This window comes from Mus caroli, unplaced genomic scaffold, assembly GCF_978045245.1.
Source record: "Mus caroli unplaced genomic scaffold, Mus_caroli_1 scaffold_6, whole genome shotgun sequence".
NCBI lineage: Eukaryota > Metazoa > Chordata > Mammalia > Rodentia > Muridae > Mus > Mus caroli.
In genome coordinates this window covers 807756-825869 of record NW_028227261.1, presented here as the reverse complement: position 1 = coordinate 825869, position 18114 = coordinate 807756, and the positions used below count along the sequence as shown (strand labels likewise).

Sequence of the window (18114 nt, the reverse complement as noted above, 5' to 3'; positions counted from 1 at the left end):
ACAGGTACTGCATGTACATTGGTACACAGGTATACATGGAGGAAACACACCCACACACATAAAATAAAGATCAATAATTAAGCCAGGCAATAGTGTCCCACACCTTTAATCCTAGCATTTGGGAGGCAGACGCAAATGGATCTGTGAGGCCAGCCTGACCTACAGAGTGAGTCCACAACAGCCAGGACTACACAAAGAAACCCTGTCTGGAGGGGGAAAAAAAATCATGAAAACTGATCAACTCTCTACCAAATGGGTCAAGAAAGAAAGGAAGAAAGAAAGAAAAAGAAGGAAAGAAAAGAAAGAAAGAAAGAAAGAAAGAAAGAAACTAGAGAGTGCATGCACAACATGTGCAAACTTATGGGACACAATGAAAGTGGTGCTAAGAGGAAAGTTGATAGCACTGAGTGCCTTCATAATGAACCTGGAGAGATTTCATACAAGCGACTCAACAGCACACCTGAAAGAGCAAACACACACAGAGGAGCAGACAGCAGGAAACAACCCAACAGAGAGCTGAATGCAAAGACAGAAGAACAAAGACTCAATGAAACAAAGAGCAGGTTCTTTGAGAAAATCCACAAGCTAGACAAACCCTTAACCAAACTAACCAAAAGACAGAGGGACAGTATCTGTACTGGCTGGTTTTGTGTCAACTTGACACAGGCTGGAGTTACCACAGAGAAAGGAGCTTCAGTTGGGAAAATGCCTCCACGAGATCCAGCTGCAAGGCATTTTCTCAATTAGTGATCAAGGGGGGGGAGGTCCCCTTGTGGGTGGTGCCATCTCTGGGCTGGTAGTCTTGGGTTCTATAAGCAGGCTGAGCAAGCCAGGGGAAGCAAGCCAGTAAAGAACATCCCTCCATGGCCTCTGCATCAGCTCCTGCTTTCTGACCTACTTGAGTTCCAGTCCTGACTTCCTTTGGCTATGAACAGCAGTATGGAAGTGTAAGCTGAATAAACCCTTTCCTCCCCAACTTGCTTCTTGGTCATGTTTGTGCAGGAATAGAAACCCTGACTAAGACAGTATCCAAATCAACAAAACCAGAAATGAAAAGGGAGACATAACAAGAGACCACGGAAATCCAAAGAATCATTAGGTCTTACTTCAAAAACCTGTGGTACACAAAATTGGAAAACCTAAAAGAAATGGACAATTTTTTGATAGATACCATTTACCAAAGTTATGTCAGATAAACAATTAAATAGACTGATGACCTCCCAAAAGTAGTAGAAGCAGTCATTGAAACTCTCCCATTCAAAAGGAACCCAGAGACAGATTTTCAAAGAGCTAAATCCAATACTCCTCAAGTTATTCCACAAAACAGACACAGGAGGAACATTGCCATATTTATTTTGTGAGGCCATGGTCACCCTGATACCCAAATCACACAAAGGTACAACAAAGAAAGATAATTACAGATAAAATTTCCTCATGAATATAGATGTTAAAATACTTGCAAACCAGCCGGGCGTGGTGGCGCACGCCTTTAATCCCAGCACTCGGGAGGCAGAGGCAGGCGGATTTCTGAGTTCGAGGCCAGCCTGGTCTACAAAGCAAGTTCCAGGACAGCCAGGGCTACACAGAGAAACCCTGTCTCGAAAAACAAAAAAACAACAAAAAAAAAAACTTGCAAACCGAATCCAAGAACACATCAGAATAATCGTCCACCATCACCATGATCCAGTAAGCTTCACCCCAGAGATTCAGAGATGGTTCAACATATGAAAATCTGTGAATGTAATCCACCATATAAATAAACAAAAGACCATACAATTATCTCTGCTCTTCTGAAGGTCCTGAGTTCAAATCCCAGCAACCACATGATGGCTCCAACCATCTGTACAGCTTCAGTGTGCTCATATATATAAAATAGATAAATAAATCTTTAAAAAATTAATTTTTAACCCATTGAATCAAAGAAAGGCGATTGTCTCTCATCTGGCAGCCATCCACTGCCATGGTCATGTTATCTAACCGCCTCCTAAATATTTATATTTACATAATATATAAATCTGTGCTGGTCCCAACCTCGGTCAGAAAAGCTTCTGACTGCAGTGGGTAGTTAACAAGGAACCAAGCGCTGTCAGTCAGGGACTGACTGCTCAGCTGTGACTGGATCATCACCATTGGTTCCCAGTCTGTTTTCTCTGGACTTGATGATGTTACCATCTGCTGTTATTTGTTCTTTTGCTTGGAAGATTCATCCAGAGAGATACTCTGCTCTCTTTCCAAGACTCTCTGTGGGAACTCCAGCTGACTGCCTCAACAGGGTGCCCCAGTTGATTTCTGATGTATTTTTGTGGGAAACCGTTGCAGAGTGGCAGTTGCAGAGTGGCAGTTGGCTACTGCTGGCCACCACACATACATAGGCAGTAAAGGTTCTTTTGGCCAAGATGAGGTTTTGAGAATTAACCAAAGTTAACCAATCAGATGAGAGACAAGTTAACCAATCAGATGAGAGACAAGTTAACCAATCAGATGAGAGACAAGTTAACCAATCAGATGAGAGAGAACACCTCTCCTAGGCCTATATAAGCAGCACCAGTTCTGGGCTTGGGGTCTCTTCGCCTCTGCAATCAAGCTCTCCCAATAAACGTGTGTGGAAGGATCCTGTTGCAGCGTAGTTCTTCCTGGCCAGTCGGGCACGCGCAAGATATTTTTGTTGTTGTGGTGGTGGTGGTGGTGACTGGGCTTCTCTCTTGGCTAGCTTGGAACTCTCAATTTAGACTGCAAAGGCCTCAGATACACAGAGATCTGCTTGTCTCTGCCTCCCAAGTAATGGGACTAAAGATGTGCACCACCACATCCTAAATCGACTGGATATTTTGAGCACCAAATCTGATGTTTTACTACCATCTATGGATCAATCTGCCTTTTACCTTGGCTTCCTGGACACCTAATAAAGTACATTCAAAACCAGAGGTATCACTATTATAGATTATTCTCTGTCAGTGTTTTGGGTAACTCGGACAATTGAACGAAGAAAGAAAGACAGGATATATTTCAGGCTTCTCCGCAGCGGGGAGTCGGCCTCTGCAGGACTGAACCGCAAACCCGCTTTGCAGAGCCTCTTTATCGTTTACACAAAGACACTTCTAGCAAGTCAGTTTGTGCACACCAAACACATCTTATCTGATGCAGGAGTTGTCCGAAGGAACCGACAGAAGACTTCCTGGGCTGCCAAGTCTATCTCCTCTTGGGACTAAGTTATCCAAAGACTGAATCTTTCCAAAGGAACCCCCATAAAACCTCAGGTGCAATCACTGACTGTTTATGAAAGGCTACTTCAGAGCCCAGGAGCCATTATTCTGGGACTCATGCCATACACCGCAGCTCTGCAAAAACTCTGCAACAATCCTCTGGATCCAGCAGAAAAGGATAATCACATGAAAAAAATCATAAAACCCTTAAACTCATGTAATGTTTAATTATTAACCTCATACTTGTCATATAGCAAGTTGCAAAAATCAAACCATGAAACTTTTTGCTAAGTATTGTGTTAACACTCATTGTGGTCTCCTACTTTGAAATTTAAACATATGTTGGGTTTACATATTCTGCCTCAGTTATATTTCAGAGCCACCGGTACTGCCATAGATGTGCCAGTCTGGGTGCCAAAGGCCACGGTGGACCTGAAGATCTGCATGTATGACCGACTCTACCAGGACTCCATCACTGTCCACACAAGGTGAGCCTCACAGTGGCCAGTAGGAGTATCATGCCCGGAGCTGACCAAACACCAGTTTGATGGTCACCTTAGATGGTAGAGGACTAGGCAGCTGATTAGGCTATGGACCTTGAAGAAAGTAATCCTAACTATCCAGGAGATCCTAGTGTTGTCGAATCATTGTAGAGGAACCCAGGGGAGTCAAGGACAGAGACAGATATGAAGTCAGAGGAAGGGATCACGAGCTATGGCATTCCTGAGGTCCTGAGTTCAATTCCCAGCAACCATGTGGTGGCTCACAACCATCTATAATGGAATCTAATGCCTTCTTCTGTTGTATTTGAAGACAGGTATGGTGTACTCATATACATAAAATAAATATTCTTTTTTTTTAAAAAAAAAAAGAAAAGATTTCCCCCTGCAATCTCCACAAGGAACCAGTTCTACCTCATCTTGACCTTTAATCTAGCTAGTCCCCCTTTGGCCTCTGTCCTCTGAGATGCTCAGAAACTTACTCATAATGTGCTAGGTCTGAGTTTGTGGAAACCATTTCAGCAGCCATAGCACACTTGCTGCATGCCCTGGGTACTAGGCAAGTGTCCCAAGTGCCCTCAAGGATATAGAACATAGTAGCATCAGGGAGAGCAGACAAGGCCCTACAGAAGACATCAGACGTTAGATTAGAAGTAAGTATTTTCCTTGAAGTACAACCTGAGAGAGAAGCATCCAAGGTTTCACGACTTCATCAGCTTTGAACCACTGGGCGCCAGACCAGAAGGTAGATGCTGTCTGCACCAAGCCCCAAGCCTTGTCACCCATGGCAAGTGTCACATATGACCTGGAAGAACCATACCCCCACCACCACCACGACGTGGTTCTCACCAGGCTTTCTCTGGCTCCATGAAGGTGAAGCTTGTGATGCACCCCCAAATTCCTCCTTGGGAACGAGGGAGCCATAGGATGACAGTGTGCTGTCAGAGTCTGGGGGAACCTGTTGGATGGAGAGGTCTGGGCCTTGGAAGAAGGGTTTGCCCTGTTTCGGGAATGGGTTGAACAGAGCTGTTGTACATGTTAAGTGCTTCATGGTCATGTAAGGAAGGAATCAAAAGGAATTTTTCATTCCTTTTGAATGAGGAATTTTATCATTCATACCCAAAGCAACACATAGCTGTCCATATAAACTTTAGTAATTTTTAAAAACCCATTATCATTTGTTACTTTGTTTGATATGGTAACTTTTGCCTATATGAGTGTAGAGAGGTGTTAATTCCTGAAGACCATTTTTGTGTTTGTCCAAGAACCAATGCTGGTCACTGTGTGCGGACAGTGGAGCTGACTGGCACACCTCAGAGAACCCCAAGTAGCTGCTTTCCATAGTGTTCTGGGTCCTTTGCAGCATAAGCTCAAGAGTCATGGTCAACTGTAGTGGAAGATGCACATTAAAGGGCTTAGAAGCAGGTCAGAGGTCACCATACCGACCGTGGTAACCATCTAGGCACTCATTCACAGAGCAGGAAAGAGGCAGGCTTTGCCTGTGTCCACTTGGTCCTACCTTATGAATATTCTCAGAGTTATCTATGCAGTTGTAGGCCTTCCTGAAGACTTGGCTACTTCCCTCAGTGTCCCTCATAACCTTCAGTGCCTATGGCATGACTTTACTGTTGCATCTAGATCACTGTGGACTCAGCTCTAGGGGCCATCTCTGAGCAGAGATCTAGAATACCATCGGTTACAGGACTAGACAGCCATGAAGCAGACAAGGATCATTCTAGAAGACCCCTGAAGGTTCTATGACTATTATTGCTCATGATCCCCAGGCAAACCAGGGAATAGTTCCCTGGGCCTCCCTCTCCGGGTCACCTTTTCTTCCTTTAGCTAAGAAAGAATTGCACCCGTGAGAGCAAAAGGGGACTCCAGTAGTGACAATTCTAGAATTTTGGGTTGTTTAAAAAATGAAAAAGAAAAAATGACACAGAAATGTTATAAGAATGTGTTTTCATTTTAATCTCAGGTGTGGGATATGAGGCTGCTTAAAATGTTCATAGCAGGGCTGGTGAGATGGCTCAGCAGTTAAGAGCACCCGACTGCTCTTCCAAAGGTCCTGAGTTCAAAGCCCAGCAGCCACATGGTGGCTCACAACCATCTGTAACAAGATCTGACTCCCTCTTCTGGTGTGTTCGAAGACAGCTACAGTGTACTTACATATAATAAATAAATAAATCTTTAAAAAAAAATGTCCATAGCAGCTGACTAAGATTTGCCTCGTGCTCTAGCAGAGGTGTGATTTTGCCAGGGGCAGATTGTTTTCTGTCATTGTGTGACATTTGGAAGTCTAGGGACTTTTCAGAAGATATATAAAAATGTTAGTGCCCTGAGAGGCATGGTGGGCTGTAGTTGTTGGTTGTTCACTATTGGTTGTAGTTGTTGGTTGCTGTTAGTTATGGTTTGTTAAGCAGTCATGAACAAAAAAGAAAGAAGAAAAAGAAATTTAGATATGCTGACAGCAAAGATCAAACTTGCCCCCAAGGAACTGGACACCCCCAATCAACAGGTAGTCAATCTAACAATAACTAACTTCACTCACTTACCTTTCTATCCTTTTTCTCTCTCCTATCTAATGTTAGGTCGTTGAAAGGGCAGGGAAGAAGAACCTGCAAAGTATCCAAAAACAGCTGCAGACTCCTACAGGGAGCAAGCCTGAGCAGCTCTCCCAAGCTGCCTTAGAAGGAGATTTGGTGGGGCTGAAAAGATGGCACTGGCTGCTCTCCCAGAGAACCCAGGTTCAGGTCCCAGCACCCACATGGCAGCTCACAACTGTCTGTAACCCCAGTTCCAGGGGGATCTGACACGTCATACCAATGCACATAAAATAAAATTAAATGAATTATTTTTAAAGGAGGAGCAGGGATTTGGCCACTGTCACTGACTTTGGTAGATACCTCATTTCAGGAAAGGGAGCAGAGAACTTCAAGGGAGACACAAGTGGGTGCTGATGACTGGGTATAGATATGTCTGCCTTCCTCTGTCTGGTTCTGATTTATAAATTTGTGCCAATAGCTAATACCTGGCCAGCCAGTCACCATCACCAAACTTCCTGTAAAGAGTCCTGGGTGGGAAGAAGCAGGACCCTGGGGAGAAGCTACCCCTTCCAGGCCCCTGCACCCAGTAGCCGCCCCCCATGCTTCTTCCCAAGAAGCACTCTAGTCTCTGAGCACGGAAATGAGCGTATCTCAACGGAAATATTTATATTTGTAAATTTTTCTCAAGTTGGGTATTTTTGCATGTGGCTATAATAAACTCAGTACTTAGGAGGCTAAGACAGGAAGATTGCGAGTTTTATAGTTCAGCTTGGGCTACACAGTGAGACCATGTCTTTAAAAAAATAAAAATAAATAAAAATAAAAAACAAAAAACAGGGACAGAAAAATGGCTGAGCAGAAAGGTACTCGCTGAGAAAGCCTGAACCCGGAGTTCAGTTCACAGAACCCACAAAAAACATGGGAAACAATTCTACAAGTTGTTCTCTGGTCCCCACACATTCAGTGAGTGTGAATGTGAGTGCATGCCCTCACACGCTCACACAGCAACAATTTTTATTTATTTATTTATTTATTTTTATTTATTTACTTTTGGTTTTTCGAGACAGGGTTTCTCTGTATAGCCCTGGAACTCACTTTGTAGACCAGGCTAGTCTCAAACTCAGAAATTCGCCTGCCTCTGCCTCCCAAGTGCTGGGATTAAAGGCATGAGCCACCATGCCGGGCTAACAATTTTTATTTTAAAAAAAATTTTATTATATGCCTTTAAAATCCCAGAACTTTGGACTTTGGAGGCAGAGGCAGGAGGATCTCTGTGAGTTCAAGGCCAGCGTGGTCCATATAGCAAGTTCCAGGATTATATAAAGAGACTGTCTCAAAAAATAAAAATAAATAAATAAAAATTATATATATATATATATACATATATATACATATATATATGTATATATATGTATATATATATACATTCATTTTATTTTATGCCTGGCTTTTTTTGTCTGCTCGTGTGTATGTGTACCATGTCCATGCCTGGTGTCCACAGAGGTCAGGAGAGGGTATCAGATTCCCTGGGACGGGGGGCTGGTGAGATGGCTCAGTGGGTAAGAGCACCCGACTGCTCTTCCAAAGGTCCAGAGTTCAAATCCCAGCAACCACATGGTGGCTCACAACCATCCGTAACGAGATCTGACTCCCTCTTCTGGAGTGTCTGAAGATAGCTACAGTGTACTTACATATAATACATAAATCTTAAAAAAAAAAAAAAAAAGAAAACAGATTCCCTGGGACTACAGATCCCCTATGGATGGTTGTGAAACACCACGTGGGTGCTCGATCCTCTGCAAAAGCAGCAAGTATTCTTAACACTGAGCTAGTTCTCTGGCCCAACAATATATTTTTTAATTTAATCAAATTTCATTTCAAACAATGAATCCCTTAAAAAAGTGTTGAAGCTGATTTCAAACCATCGGTGTGCTATGAGTTAACATGTGCACTGCCTACTGCACACCTGTTCTATCGTTACAAATACCTTAACGAGTCAAAGAATTAAACATGCACAGTCACCCGTGATCACTTACAGATCAAAAGCAGCCCTGCGCCTAAAGTTTGAAGTCTGTAAGGAGCTGAGAGGCCACATAGAGCTTCTGCCAGAAACAGGCTACATCCAGGCCCAGTCCACCTACTCAGTACAGCTCAAGTTTCTGCCTCGGTGAGAACTGGGAAAGCCCTGGAGCATGATGGGAGGGGGAGGGGGGATGCTGGTCCCTGCATCCGGGGACTTGCCCCTGCCGAGCTAAGAACCCCTGAACCTCCCTGCACTGGCCCCGGCCTGGCTTCTGCTCAGATACAGCGAGCACCCCAGCACCCCGTTCTTTGGAGACTGAGGCTCTGCGTCTGGCTGGAGCGAATACCTGAACCTCTGTCATGAAGCTCTATAAGGTGTTCCTATCTCCCAGTTCTCCCTGCATCCTACCCTTTCAGAGCCCTTCTTGGTTCTTGCCCTTGAGATACCTGCACAGCCGGTGTCCAGGCTGTTTTGTGAAATGGTGTGTCCTTTCTTTGGCTTCTGACTTTCCTCAGATGGACTTCAGCTTTTCTGGTGCTTTGGCAACCCAGAATCCTGCTTATCACTTTTGCTGCCCTATTGCCCTAAGTGACCCTTGGATCCTGCCACTGAGCCCATTTCTCAGGGCTAAGATATAGACCCTAGGCTGTCAACAGAGTTTGGACTAGAGAAGTAGGTGTAGCAGGCCAGGGAGCTGGGTGGCCAAGTGACAGTCTGCCACCAGGCCGCACACTCACAGGGTAATTAATGAAGAGGAGCTGAAGCTGACTTTTAAAAATCTAAGCTGCTTCTTGGATATTCTTGCAGATCATGGTAAAAGGGGACACTTTTCCTCTATTTTTTTTTTAATATTTCTATAATGATACTAATTCTTTTTATAATCAAAAAATAAACTTTTTGAGACAGTCATAACCACGTATCTCAGGCCTGGCCTATATTATGGTCTTCTGGCCTATTGCAGGTGTAACCACCCAACACTGTGTGTTTCCCTACTGGGGATCGAGCCCAGAGCCATGTGCTCTACCTACCACTGAGATATATACCAGTCCCACGAGCAGTATGCTTTTAAAGTGATTCTGAGAGAGAATTTTAGGATTCCTTCAAATAATAAGCTTCTTACAAGTTGATTGATTTTTGTCATTAAAACTTTTATTATGTTGGACTAAAGAGATGGCTTGTCTGACGGCCTGAGTTCACTTACCAGAATCCACAAGAGAGGAGCGATCAAACTCCTACAAGTTAACCCCTTACCTTGGCATATGAACAGCGGTCCATGAGTTCCCCCTAAAAATAAAACCATAAAAACTTAATTTTATTGTAGAACTACAGTTGTACATATTTATGAGATAAAATATGTCTTGATATTCACAGGGAGTGGGAGAAAGGGAATAATATGGCATAATTAAACTAAGCCCCCCCCCTTTTTGGTACTTTTTTGAGACAGGATCTCATTATGGAGACCAGGTTAGTCTCAGACACAAAGAGAATAACCTGCCTCTCCCACTAAAGTGCTGGAATTAAAGGCATATGTCACCACATCTGGCTAAGCCAAGCTAATTACTTTTTAATTTTTTTAATTGAAAATAGATTCTTCTCTCATACAATACATCCCAACCACAGTTCCCCCTCCCTCTACAGTTTCTCCTTCAGTTATCCTAGATCCTCTCCACATCGCCTCTCCCCAAGACCTCCCTCCATTTCCTGACAGAAAAGATGGAGACTCCAAAAGACAGCAGCCAAACAGGGCAACCCAAGATACAATAAGATGAGGCAAAACGCCCCCAGATTCAGTGTGGACAAGGCAACCCAACAGGAGGGAAAGAGTCTGAAGAACATGTGAAGGAGTCAGAGATAGAGATACACTCACTCTGCTGTTAGGAGTCCCACAGGAACACCAAGCGAAGCCATAACATATACCCAGAGGGCCTGATGCAGGTCCCCCTGCCAGCCTTGAGCTTGCCACTCGAATCCTGCTTAGCCGACTTGGTGGACCACTCAGTGGCAAGACATTTCGTTTTTAAAGTTCATATATGAAGGAATGGGTTTCCTTATGTCAGTTCATACATATGACATTATACCTACATATGATGTATACATGTTCTTACTCGCCCATGCCCTTCCATTTTAGAACAGTTTTATTGTACAAAATATAAAGAGGAAAAGTATATTCAAGTGGATCCTACTTCTTGCAGACAATCCCTCCCAGAAGATGCAAGGAAGTATTTTGACCCAGCCAGTCGAGTTCTGGAGGCTCCAATGACCATCCGGGTAGCTGACCAGGTCTGTACAGGACACTTTCTGGGACTGTCTCTGGGGACCAGGTGGCTGCTGTGGGAGGCCAAACCTTGTACCCCCAGTGATAATAGCTACACACACAGAACCCCGATTTCAGAACCTATCCTCATTTCCCAGCTGATGATGCCCAGTGGTCTAGCATCTTTGCCATCTAGCCACACAACTCTTACAAAAGTATGAAACAAAGGGGGGCCACTGTGGGTTGGCAAGAAGCCCTTCTTATTCTGGTCCAAGCATGCTGATTCAAATACTTCACTCACATATGCCCACAAGAAACATGCCAGCATAACTAAATAGGGATACACACATGAGTGCACCACACACACATAGATATACATGTTCTGCTCTCATCAACAGGGCTCCACATACGTGTGCTTACAAACAATTCATGCACATATAGTCACACGCACTCACTGCCACAACTGATCCTTTTCACTGCTGCCAGCCCTCCTCGAATCTTTACCTTGGATCTCTGGCCCATTCACTGGGTAACACTGAGGAATGAGCTGCTTGAGGAAATCATGTTCCGGAAATAGAACGCTGTAGGCCACAACAGGGCAGCCTTTATTATCTGGGGGCTTTTGCATAAAGCTTCCAGTGGCTGGGAACGTTCTTTGCCTTCCAAACTGCAGATCAAACCAGTGAGGTTCACTGTGCAAGCCATTGTCACCACCTCAGACTTGGAAATCAACCCCTCAGAAATAAACTTTGGCTATTGCACCATCTATGAGGCCATCAGGACGGAGATCTGCCTCAGCAACCTCTCACTGTTGCCCCAGGAGTTCGGGTTCGTTGGACTTCCCAAGGTACCTGCTGTGGTCAGCCCTGGGGAGATGGGGTGAGACATAACAGCTGACCTCCAGGTCCAGGTGTCAGCAACTCTGCGGCCCTCCATTCCTCCCAGCTGACCCTCTCCTTGTCCAGGAGGAAAAGGCCTCCTCCCTGGCCTCTCATTTTTTTGGCTGTAAGGTACACCCAAAAGATCTGCAGACTTCCAAAACTTAACCTGACTAAGACCCACAGGACAGTCCAAAAGGACGCCCAGGCCTGGTTGCCATCAGCCTAAGGAGCTAGGCTGTCCCCTACCCATTCCCACACTCAGCTCACTTTAGCCTCACACTCAGTAAGGTTGAGCACTCACTCATGCATGCACACTCATGCGCACGCGCACACACACCTCTCATATCCTCCATATGTGCTCCAAAACTAGCATGTTCACATCTCCCTTCCCCTAACAGAGTACGCCATTCCTGATCATCTACTCTACGGAGCACGGCTTTCATTTTTTACTCCAATGTGTTCCCATTTTCCAGTATGTGGACATCCAGCCCAATGACGGGTTTGGGACAATCTTGCCACTGGAAACTTTGCATCTCGATGTGATCTTCCAGCCCATCAAGGCCAAGGAATACAAATTTGAGCTGGTCTGCAAATCTGAGATAAACCGGTAAGCCTGCTAGACAAGAGGGAGCACGTGACCCGTGCCTTTCTTTCCACCACTCCTCTCCTCAGATCTCACTAGGCTGACCTCAGGGCTGGAATAGACACTACTGGTGGCCAACAGGAGCCCAGGACCCAGGAAGAGATAGGTTTTGGGTCCCCATGACCTTTGACTTTGTATGTTCACAAAGTGACAATATCCTTTTTTACCCTTGTACGTGAGGAGAGAAGGAAATGTTGATCCGCTAAACGTGAGTGTTGTAAACATGAGCGTATGTGTGTGTGTGAGTACACTGTGAAAAGTTCTTGGTATAAGTATTCACTCACTAGTCACTGTCAAGGCTTTCCTGAGTTTCTGTTGGGAGGTCTGATGTTATTACAGTGTGTTGGCCTTTGTAAGTTGGTACCTTGGGCACTGCTTGGTAGAGTTCTTGCTTCACATGCTAGAGGCCCAAATGAAGCAGGTATTTTAATTAGTGACTATAATACTAGCACATGAGAGGCAGGAGAGTAAAAGTGAGGTCATCTTTGGCCATGTAATGTTTCAAAAAACCCAAAACAAAAAAGACTTAAGATTTAAGAGGGGTCAGAGAGATGGCTCACCAGTTAAAAGCACTCACTGCTTTTTGCAGAGAACCCCAGTTCAGTTTCCAGCATCCACATGGTGGCTCACAATCATCTGTAACTCCAGTTCTAGGCAACTGTGACCTCTCTGGATTCCTCAGACTCCTGTACACACATGGTACACATAAACTCATACAGTTGAACATGTACATTCACATATGCACATAATTTTTTTTTTTTTTTTTGCTTTTTTGAGACAGGGTTTCTCTGTGTAGCGTTGGATGTCCTGGAACTTACTCTGTAGACCAGGCTGGCCTTGAACTCAGATATCCACCTGCCTCTGCTGGGATTAAAGGCATGTGTCACACATAAAGTTTTTTAAACAAAATTTTAATTTAAAGATTGGAGCCAGGTACAATGGAGCATAGCTTTAATTCCAGCCCTCAGCAAGCAGATCTCTGTGAGTCTGAGACCATCCAGGCCTATATCGTGGATTTCTGGACAGCCAAGGCTATACAGTGAGATCCTGTTTCAAAAACAAAACAAAAAAGGTTTAAGGGCGGGCTGGTGAGATGGCTCAGTGGGTAAGAGCACCCGACTGCTCTTCCGAAGGTCCAAAGTTCAAATCCCAGCAACCACATGGTGGCTCACAACCACCCTTAATGAGATCTGATGCCCTCTTCTGGTGTGTCTGAAGACAGCTACAGTGTATAAATAAATAAATAAATAAACAAACAAACAAATAAATAAATAAATCTTTAAAAAAAAAAAAAAGGTTTAAGGGCTGTGAGGATGTCAAACTGGGAGACAGAGACAGTAAAGTCTTCGTAAAAACCCAAGGACCAGCTAGCCTGACATGCATGGCAATGAACAACAAAAAGACAGAGCCTTGGGATGGTGAGATGGATCAAGGGAGAAGGCACGTGCCTGGGAATCTGGTAGACGGAGGGAACTGGCCTCTACACACATCACACACATGTCATGACAGATGCATCACACACACACACACACACACACACACACACACACACACACCCAAAGTAAATATAAAGGAAAATTTTAAATAAGAGAGAGAAGAGAAAAGAGAGAGAGACAGATGGCTAGGCATAGTGTCATGTGCCATTAATCCCAGCACTTGGGAAGCAGAAGCAGGCAGATCTCTATGAGTTCAAAGCCAGCCTGGTCTGAAAAGTGAGTTCCAGGACAGCCAGAGCTATACAGAGAAACCTCAAACAAACAAACAGACAGACAGACAGACAGACAGACAGAGTACCTCAAACTAAAGCAAAAGGCAAGAAACAACTTTCAAAGTTGTTCTCTGACCTCCATCCTTGCACTATAGCATGTGCAAGCACACACTTACACACATAATATACATATATCATGGGGCTGGCGAGATGGCTCAGTGGGTAAGAGCACTGGCTGCTCTTCCAAAGGTCCTGAGTTCAAATCCCAGCAACCACATGGTATCTCTCAACCACCTGTAATGAGCTCTGACATCCTCTTCTGGTGTGTCTGAAGACAGCTACAGTGTACTTATGTATTATTATAAATAAATCTTCATATATATATACACACACACATATATACATATATCATATATACACATATGTACATGCATCATACACACACACACAAACTGAAGAAAAATTATTTAGGATTTTTAACTCAGGTAGATTCCAGTAAATTTTTACATTTTATATTTAATTATTACCATACTTTACACATTTATTCAGTTAAGTATTAATAATGATTTCTCAGTCGGGTGTGGTGGTGCATGCCTTTAATCCCAGCACTCAGGAGACAGGGGCAGGCGGATTTCTGAGTTCGAGGCCAGCCTAGTCTACAAAGTGAGTTCCAGGACAGCCAGGGCTATACAGAAAAACCCTGTCTCAAAAAAAACAAACAAACAAACAAAAAGATTTCTCTTTCCCCCAGAAGATATAAACTTATATATTTGAATATTTGACCATCTGAACATATTTTATACATGGTTTGTATGCACAATTGGGTACCTGTGTGGGCATGCGTATGTGTGTGTATGTGTGTGTGTTTGTGTTTGTGTGCCTGTGGAGGTCAGAGAGCCTTGGTTGTGGCACATTCCACTATCTCTTTGTGACAAAGTTTCTCCCTGGCCTGGAACTTTATGAAGTAGGCCAGGCTAGCTAGCTAGCACACTTCCAAAGAGCTGTCTGTTTTCCCCTCCTAACTCACGGTTGCTGGGATTATAAGTATGTGCTCAAATCTTCTTGTGGGTTCTAAGGGTTAGGAGCTCTAAGGGTCTATTTACTTACCAGACAAGTGGTCTACCAACGGAGCCATCTCCCCAGCCCCAGAGCACACTTTTGTTATAGATGAGTTTGTTTGGTAATCCATGTCCTGGTTTAAAGCATTAAAAATGCATGTAATGGGGTTGGAGAGATGGCTCCGCAGTTAAAAGTCCTGGTTGTGTGGGGGGTGGTGGCGCACGCCTTTAATCCCAGCACTCGGGAGGCAGAGGCAGGAGGATTTCTGAGTTCGAGGCCAGCCTGGTCTACAGAGTGAGTGCCAGGACAGCCAGGGCTACACAGAGAAACCCTGTCTCGAAAAAACCAAAAAAAAAAAAAAAAAAAAAAGAAACCCTGTCTCAAAAAAACAAAACAGAGCTGGTGAGATGGCTCAGTGGGTAAGAGCACCCGACTGCTCTTCCAAAGGTCCAAAGTTCAAATCCCAGCAACCACATGGTGGCTCACAACCATCCGTATTGAGATCTGACTCCCTCTTCTGGAGTGTCTGAAGACAGCTACAGTGTACTTACATATAATAAATAAATAAATAAATAAATAAATAAATAAATAAATAAATAAATAAACAAAAACAAAAAGTTGTCCAGAAGAACATTTCGAAGTTCAGAGAAAATATAGAATGTAAAACTTGCAGTGGTTAAAGTGACCACCTGCCTGGGGCAAGGAATGCAGCCCAGCTGTTAGATAGAGCACTTGCCTGGCATGTGCAAAACCCTGAACTCAATGCCCATCACCCCACAGAAGAAACATGGCGAAACAGTCCTGTTATCCCAGCACTCAGCGGGTAAAGAAAGGAGGACTTTTAATTGTCAATAAATATTCAATATAATAAGCCAGAAATCAACCCTTTGTACGACTTTTCTTTCTTAAAATTTTTATTTTTTTATTTACATATATGTGGGCTACTTGATTATCTGGATATGCACGGTATACATACAGGTTACCGACAAAAGTCAGAAGAAGGCTTCATTCCCCTTGAACTGGAGTTACAGGTGCTTGTGAGCCCCCACGTAGGTGCTGGGAACTGAACCTGGGTTGTCAGCAAGAGCAGCCAGTGCTCCTGACTTATGGATTTCAACCCCTTGGGAGGGCACACATCAGATGGTATCCTGCACATCAGATATTTACATTACGATTCACAACAGTAGCAAAATTACAGTTATAAACAGTAGCAATGAAATAACTTCACAGTTGGTATCACCAGAACATGCGGAGCTGTATTAAACGATCACAGTGTTGGGAAGGGTTGCGAGGCACTGGTCTGTCCGTCTCTCCATCCCTGAAATCACTTTTGTTTTGTTTTGTTTTGTTTTGTTTTGTTTTGTTGTTGTTTTTTCGAGACAGGGTTTCTCTGTGTAGCCCTGGCTGTCCTGGAACTCACTCTGTAGACCAGGCTGGCCTCCAACTCAGAAATTCGCCTGCCTCCCGAGTGCTGGGATCAAAGGTGTGCGCCACCACGCCCGGTGAAATCACTTATTTTTAAAGCAACTTACAGGTTTTTATTTTGTTTATATAATTTTGCTTAAACTTTTTTTAGCCACCCATCAAAAATACGTATCAGCCAACACATTTTTTTTCCAAATTGGTTCATCAGGTAGTTAATAACTGTGATAATTAATTGCAGGAATAAGTCCTGGGTGCCTGGGACATCACCAACACAACAGACCTGTCCGTCATAGTTAGCATGTGGGGAGCTATGTGTCTCCTCACCCAGGGCTTCAGAGGGGCCACAGGTGCCATTGCACAGGATGAACACTGCCCGTACTGGTGGCTTTCAGGTGCTTCAAGGTGTCTTGCCAAGCAGTAGGTGTCCACCCACCCCTGGAGCTGTCCCACTACCAGATCAAGTTCTCAGCCACGTCCCTGTATGACACCTCTGTCTCCACACTGTATGTGATCAACTCCCACCTGAGCATGAACAAGATGATCCACTCCTTGCCTCGGATTGGCTCAGAGGAAGCCGCCCCAGTGGGACCAACATCCTTTGAGTTCTTGCTGCCTCCTAATTCACCTATCATCATCTCCCCATCTGTGGGGACTGTGTTACCAGGAAAGGTGAGCATGGGTCCCATTGACAGGCCAGGAGGTAGAGCTTTCCGGCCTTCCCCCCAGGGTTCCATGCTTGGCCAGGAACTTATTCCTGCACTCTCTCCAGAGGTGTGTCCCATGGAGACTTCCTGCAGATGGGGCGGAGCTCCCTGCTCCTTGGTTCATTTCTTACTTTAGTCTGGTGAGGTTCTGATCCATTCAGGACGCTGTTTTCAGCCCCTCCAGTTAACAGATCCCCAAAACACATAGCCCAAAGTCCACTCCAGCCTACAGTCATCAGGGAGAACCTTCCTGGAAGGCATATCAGGTTAAAAATCTCAAAACCAAATGACCTTAAGAAAAATGCAGCCAGGCTCAGTGGCACATTTCCCTCTGAGCTTCTGAGGGACAGAAGTAGGTGGATCTGAGTCTAAGGCTAAGTGTGGTCTACAGACAGAGTTCCATAGAAGTCAGGGCTACACAGAAAGACGCTGTCTTGTCTGTCTTGGGGGGAAATGGAGAGAGAGAGGAAGAGAGAGAGAGAGAGAGAGAGAGAGAGAGAGAGAGAGAGAGAGAGAGGAAGAGGGAAGAGGGAAGAGAGAGAGAAGAGAGGAGAAGAGAGAAGAGAGAAGGGAGAGAGAACCATGAAAGGAGAGAGGTGTGCCAGCAAGGCCACCTCTGCCCTCTGGGCGTCTGTCTGGGGGGAGAGTTGACAATCTGAGTGTCTCTTTGCAGAGGTGCTTGATCCAGGTGGCCTTTCAGCCTGTACTGCCAAAGGAGATAATCTATGAGGAAGCTTCCCAGATCCTGAACAAAGAAATAGAGACCAAGCCTGTGGTGCGTGAAGTATTTTAGGGGAGGTGCATAGTGGCCATAGGGGAGGGGCATGAGGAAAGAAGAAAGAGGTGCCAGCAGAGGGAAGTGGGTGCAGATGTGTGGGCCCCTGGCACTTGGGATTGCAGCCTGTCCTAAGGGTAGCCCGTATGACAGAAGAACAAGGCAGGCTCTCCTGGCACTGTGCTTTAAGCTGTGTCCATGAGAGGTAAAAGGTTGTTTTGCAAGACCTCTCCCTCTCCTGGAAGCACCACCAGGCAGTGGGAGACAAGGCTGGCCCTAAAGGCAGCTGAGGTTTTAACCAAAGCGAGACTGGAATGAAAACACAGCAAGGGTAACCTTCTCACCAAGGGTAACATGGAAACCACCTTCAGAAGGCAGCCTTGAAACAGAAGC

At 44.7% G+C, this 18114-nt stretch overlaps 1 protein-coding gene across 1 annotated transcript in view; it reads left to right on the top strand.

Moving 5' to 3' along the window:
* Nucleotides 1-18114, top strand: part of Cfap74 (cilia and flagella associated protein 74) — a 60210-nt gene that overhangs the window by 35532 nt on the left and 6564 nt on the right. The window contains exons 21-27 of the mRNA XM_021160961.3: nucleotides 3570-3691; nucleotides 8288-8416; nucleotides 10465-10552; nucleotides 11200-11373; nucleotides 11881-12014; nucleotides 16635-16911; nucleotides 17620-17721. Of these exons, the coding sequence (XP_021016620.1) occupies nucleotides 3570-3691; nucleotides 8288-8416; nucleotides 10465-10552; nucleotides 11200-11373; nucleotides 11881-12014; nucleotides 16635-16911; nucleotides 17620-17721 (1026 nt within the window). The remainder of the gene's footprint in view (nucleotides 1-3569; nucleotides 3692-8287; nucleotides 8417-10464; nucleotides 10553-11199; nucleotides 11374-11880; nucleotides 12015-16634; nucleotides 16912-17619; nucleotides 17722-18114) is intronic.